This window comes from Ictidomys tridecemlineatus, chromosome 10, assembly GCF_052094955.1.
Source record: "Ictidomys tridecemlineatus isolate mIctTri1 chromosome 10, mIctTri1.hap1, whole genome shotgun sequence".
Lineage (NCBI taxonomy): Eukaryota > Metazoa > Chordata > Mammalia > Rodentia > Sciuridae > Ictidomys > Ictidomys tridecemlineatus.
In genome coordinates, this window is record NC_135486.1 from 128,808,225 (window position 1) to 128,814,065 (window position 5,841).

A 5,841-nucleotide genomic window follows, 5' to 3' on the forward strand; every position below is an offset into this window, starting at 1 on the left:
TTTATTTTGAGACAGAGTCTCACTAAGTTACTTGGGCCTCACCAAGTTGCTGAGGCTGGTCTTGAACTTTCAATCCTCCTGCCTCAACTTCCCAAGCCACTAGAATTAAAGGCACAATTAAAAATTAAAAATTATGGGCTGGGGATATGGCTCAGGTGGTAGCGCGCTCGCCTGGCATGTGTGCGGCCCGAGTTCGATCCTCAGCACCACATACCAACAAAGATGTTGTGTCCGCCGAGAACTAAAATAAATAAATAAATAAATATTAAAAATTCTCTCTCTCTCTCTCTCTCTCTCTCTCTCTCTCTCTCTCTCTCCCTCTCTCACTCTCTCTTTAAAAAAAAAATAAAAATTTAACACACTGGGCAATTCTTACGTTTTGTGACATGATGTCACACATACTCTTTTGTGTATGGCAAAAAAAATTACCAAATAAAATATCTTTTTTTATTTTTTTTAAAAAAAGAGGGGCCCTGGGGATATAGCTCAGCTGGTAGAGTGTTTGCTCGCTTCTCGCATGCACAGGTCCTGGGTTTGATCCACAGCACCACACACACACACATACACAAAAAGGGTACCTCCATAGCCAAAACAATCAAGTTGGAGGACTTTTAATTCCTGGTTAAAACATAATACAGAAAATTCAAAAACAAAAACTTATTACAAGCTTACAGCAACTAAAACAATGTAATACTAAGAATAGACATATAGACTGACCACAAAAAACTGAGGAAATCTGGAAACAAACTCAAACTCTATGACCAACAGATTCTCTAGAAGAGTGCCAAGACTATCTGGTACAGTGGCCCATGCCTGCAATCCCAAAGACTCAGGAGACTGAGGCAGAAAGATTGCAGATTTAAGTCCAGCCCCTGTAACTTAGAGAGATTCTGTCTCAAAATAAGGAAACTAGAAAGGGTCAGGAATGTAGCTCAGTGGTAGAGCACACTAGGTTCAGTCCCCAGTACCACACACACACCCAAAAGAGTGCTAAGACCTTTCAATAAGAAAAGAATAGTGTCTTCAACCAATGGGCTGAGACAACTGTATTTCTATATCCAAAAGAATTAAGATGGACCCCCCCACACCTTACATTCTATACAAAAATTAACTCAAAATGGACAACCAGTTGTGATAAAACCATAAATCTCTTAGAAGAAAACTTCATGCTCTAGATTTGGCAATGGATTCTTAAATATGACACCAAAAACATGAGCAACAAAAGAAAAAGTAGATAAACTGAACTTTACCAAAATTAAAAACTGTTAGCTGGGTGTGGTGGCACCTGCCTATAATCCCCACTTCCTGGGAGGCTGAGGCAGGAGAATCATGAGTTTGAGGCCAGCCTCAGCAACTTAACAAGGTCTGCAGTAAGTTAGTGAGACCCTGTCTCAAAACAAAAACAGGGGCTGGGGATATAGCTCAGTTGGTAGAGTGCTTGCCTTGCATACACAAGGCCCTGAGTTCAATCCCCAGCACAAAAAAAAAAAAAAAAAAAAAGTGGGGGGGATGTGGTTCAGTACCTTTGAGTTCAATCCCCACTACTCCCCCCCACCAAAAAGAAAAAAAATGTTAAGACTTTTATCAAAGGACATTGTCAAGGACACAAATATAAAGAAAACTCCTACAATTCAACAACAAAAAAAAAGACAAATTTTTTTTTTAAATATTTGGGTTTTTAGAAGTAGTTGGACACAATACCTTTATTTTATTTACTTATTTTTATTTGGTGCAAGATCGAACCCAGGGCCTCACACATGCTAGACGACTACTCTACTACTGAGCCACAACCCCAGCCCCAACAACACAATTTTTTTTTTTTAAAGAGAGAGAGAGAGAGAGAATTTTAATATTTATTTTTTAATTATCGGCAGACACAACATCTTTGTTTGTATGTGGTGCTGAGGATCGAACCTGGGCCGCACGCATGCCAGGCGAGTGTGCTACCGCTTGAGCCATACCCCCAGCCCCAACAACACAATTTTTTAAATGAGCAAAGGACTGAACAGACTTTTCCCTAAAAAAAAATATACAAATGGCCAATGAGCACATGAAAATACATTCAACATCAGTAATCATATGGGAAACACAAAACCAAAATGAGATACTACCTCCTACCCAATGGAATGGCTATCATTCAAAAACCAGAAAATAACAAGTGCTGGTGAGGACGTGCGTGGAGAAACCAGAATCCTGTACATTGGTGGTAGGAATATAAGATGGTGTACAGCCACTGTGAAAAGCAGTTAAGCAATTACTCAAAAAATTAAACACAGAATCACCCCTTGACCTTGCAATTCCTCTCCTAGATACACACCCCAAACAGCTGAAGCTAGGTCTCAAACAGATACTTGTACACCAATGTTTACTGCAGCATTATTCACAAGAGCCAAAAGGGAGAAACAACCCAGTGTCACTCAGAGACAAATGGATAAACAAAATGTGGAATATACACTCAATGGAATATTATTCAGATATGAAAAGGGAAAAGATTCTGAGGTGATACAACATAGATAAACCTTGAAAAGATTATGCTAAGTGAAATAATCCAGTCCAAAAGGATTCTATCAGATGAATTATCTAGAACAGGGAAATTCTTAGAGACAAAAAGTAGATTAAGTGGCTAGGGGGCAACAGTTCAGTAGTATGCCTCATGTTTAGCATATGTGAAACTCAGTTCAATCCCCGCATTAAAAAAAAAAGAAAGAAAGAAAGAAAGAAAGTAGATGGAGTATACTGAGGTTACCAAAGACTGGGGAGTGGGAAGAATGGGGAGTTAGTCCTTAAAGGGTGCAGAGTTTCTATCTGGGGAGATAAAAAAAAGTTTTGGAAATAGATAATGATAATGGGATTGTACAACATCATGAATATAATTAATTATATTCATTAATTATATACTTAAAAATAAATAAAATGGGGCTAAGAATGAAAGGTAGTTAAGCTCGGTGGTACAGTACTTGACTAGCATGCATGAGGCCCTGGTTTTGACTCCCAGCACAGCAAAATAAATAAATAATAAAAATGGTTAGGATGGCTATTTTTAAATATCTATTTCATCACAAGAAAATAATTCTTCCCTACAGTAACAGAAAATGCTTCAGAATTAGCTTAGAGATTTAAAAAAAACCTTCACATATTTGCTAATGAGTCAGAGGGAGTAAGCTGAATTTTCTAATTCTCTGCAGGAACAGTATGTCTAAGCAGGAATTACTAAACTCTATTTATTTTCCATTAAATCTCATAATATAGTGGGTTTTTATTTTGAAACAGCAAGTAACATGGTCACTTGCTATCGCCAGCATTTCACAGACATTAATTGTGTTTCTACTGGAACATACTTGTGATTTCTTAGTTATAGTTAAGCTTATATTCTCAACTTTTTTTTCCTCTGGAAGTTACAGATGCAACATTTAAAGGGAAGTAAATTTCAATACTGTGTGGCTCATGAGGGGCACAATGGCTGTAATCCCAGTGACTTAGCAGGCTGAGGTAGAAAGATTACAAGTTCAAGACCAGCCTCAGCAATTTAGTGAAGCCCAAAGCAACTGTTTCAAAAGACCCTGTTTCAAAATAAAAAGGGCTGGGGATGTGGCCAGTGATAAAACTGCATCCCCGGGTTCAATTTCCAGTATGAAAAAAATAAAAACAACAGCAAAAGTCTGTGTGTCTCAGATGACAAGAAATTAACTATGGGCTTCAGAGTCTGTGAAGCTTCAATGTATCTTCTGGTATTTTCTCTGGTTTTGAAATGTTCTAATACTCTTCCTAGGTTTATACTAATCCCTTTGCTAATTCAATCTATTTAGATTACAAGATTACAAGACTTTCAGATTCTACTTTGCATTTTTCTCATATTTTAATATCTTTCTTATTTCTCACATTAACTTTTTAAAGAGTATATTCTTTTTCAGATATACATTTTTTTTTTAATTTTTATGTGGTGCTGAGGATTGAACCCAGGGCCTCGCACATGTGAGGTGAGCCCTTTTTATTTTGAAACAGCAAGTAACATGGTCACTTGCTCTGTCACCAGCATTTCACAGACATTAAAAACATTAATTTTATGTCTCAGTTAACATTCAACTATTAATTATCATTAATCAGATAATTTGGCAAGTTTACTTTAGTTTCTACCTTAAAATGTTTTATTGCCTATTTATGTTTTGTGTCCAGTGGTGTAGGGCACACTACAATATTGTACAATAATTTTGATTCTGAGTACCACTGTATTATTTTCTGGCATAAAAGAAAAAGGGTTTTCTGTTGCTTTCTTTTACTGAAACTTTTTTGCATTCAATAAAGTCAATTCTGGGGGCTGAGGTTGCAGCTCAGTGGTAGAGTGTTCACTTCTCATGTGGGGCACTGAGTTCGATCCTCAGCACCACATAAAAAATAAATTCCGTCTACAAACAAAAAATACATATATTTAAAAAAATTTTAAAAATCAAATCTGGAGAAAAAAGAGAACTGAAAATGTACAACAATAAACAGGAGATGTTGCAACATTTTGTCTATCTTGCTAACATGATAATCAGTGGAAAGAAAGCAAGGTGTACATCCTGGAGCAGGCTTTGTCCCTTACCTTGCCATTGAGAACGATGTTCTGGCTTCCACACAACACTGACTGGCGACTAACTTTGTTCCCAGATGCCTAAAAGGAAACATAAAATGGGGTAAGCCAGCTGCAATAGTGAAAACCTGTAATCCCAGACACCCAAGAGGTTGAGGAAGGAGGATTGAAAATTCCAGGCCAGCTTAGCTGTGTCAAAAAGGGGGGAGGATTAGGTGTGTAGCTCAGTGATGAAGACCATCGGCAAGGTTCAGTCTGATGTACCAAACAAAACCAGACCACCCAGAGTGAGGAAACTGAGAGGGTTTCTGGGCTTACAGATTCCATAAACTCACTGGAGTGGGGCACGGTGACCTGTGCCTATAGTCCCAGATACTTGGGAGACTGAGGCAGGAGGATTGCTTGAATTGAGGAGTCCTGGACCAGCCTGGGCAACATAGCGTGACCCCTGTCTCAACAATAAAAGAAAGCAAGAAAGGAAAAGGCTCATATTGCACAGTATAGAGTGCAGTCTAAAATGGAATGAAAAATCCAAAAAAGCTAGAGTGGATTAGCTACCTAAAGATTCAGCGAATGGATCAATAATCTGTACTTCTGTAGCTTAGTGACATCAGACAGAAAAGAGGATTCGAGTCCCAATTTCATAGTTCAGTTTTAGAATCCTATAACGAGGATAACTAACGACTTTGCCATTATCATTGAGCTATCAGAAAGCACAGAAAACCAAAATAACAGTCACATGGTCACTTGCTCTGTCACCAGCATTTCAAAGACATATCATGAATAGAATCAATGCACACAGCCCAAACCAGCCATGCACAGACTAAATAACAGAATCAGATGACACCCGAAGCGACACTAGGTAACAAGCGACGAACTGCCAAAGAGACCCAGGGTGGGTGGGGCAGGGATAGGATGCGGCTGCCCGCCAGGCCTCAAAGGGACCCAGTCTTAGGAAGCGGAGGGCAGATGTCCGAACAGCGTACCGTCTCGATGTACTCGGACTTGTTGTAGAGGAGCTCGCCCAACTCCATGGCCGCCACCGCTTCTGGGCACCTCCGGAGCGCGTCAAAGCCCGGCGGTCAGTCGGAGATTCCGGCTACTTCCGGCTGCTCCTCCACTTCCGCTCTCCTGGGGACACGGGTCTCATCGACAGCTCGGCTCTCCTCTAGACGACCCCGCGCTGTATTGCTCGGCAATCCCGGGTTGCGCACGCGCAGGCCGAGAGGTGTGTTTTTATTGGCCGGAATTGAGGGCGCGCGCTGAGCTCG

The 5,841-nt window shown here is 39.8% G+C and overlaps 1 protein-coding gene across 1 annotated transcript in view; it reads right to left on the minus strand.

Moving 5' to 3' along the window:
* The window catches only part of Dctn5 (dynactin subunit 5), a 28,498-nt gene extending 22,748 nt beyond the window's left edge, over window positions 1-5,750 (minus strand). The window contains exons 1-2 of the mRNA XM_005323754.5: window positions 5,557-5,750; window positions 4,583-4,651 (exon numbers count right to left, since the gene is read on the minus strand). Coding sequence (XP_005323811.1) covers window positions 4,583-4,651; window positions 5,557-5,604 — 117 coding nt within the window. The 5' untranslated portion in view covers window positions 5,605-5,750. The remainder of the gene's footprint in view (window positions 1-4,582; window positions 4,652-5,556) is intronic.
* Between the last annotated feature and the right edge of the window lie 91 nt (window positions 5,751-5,841).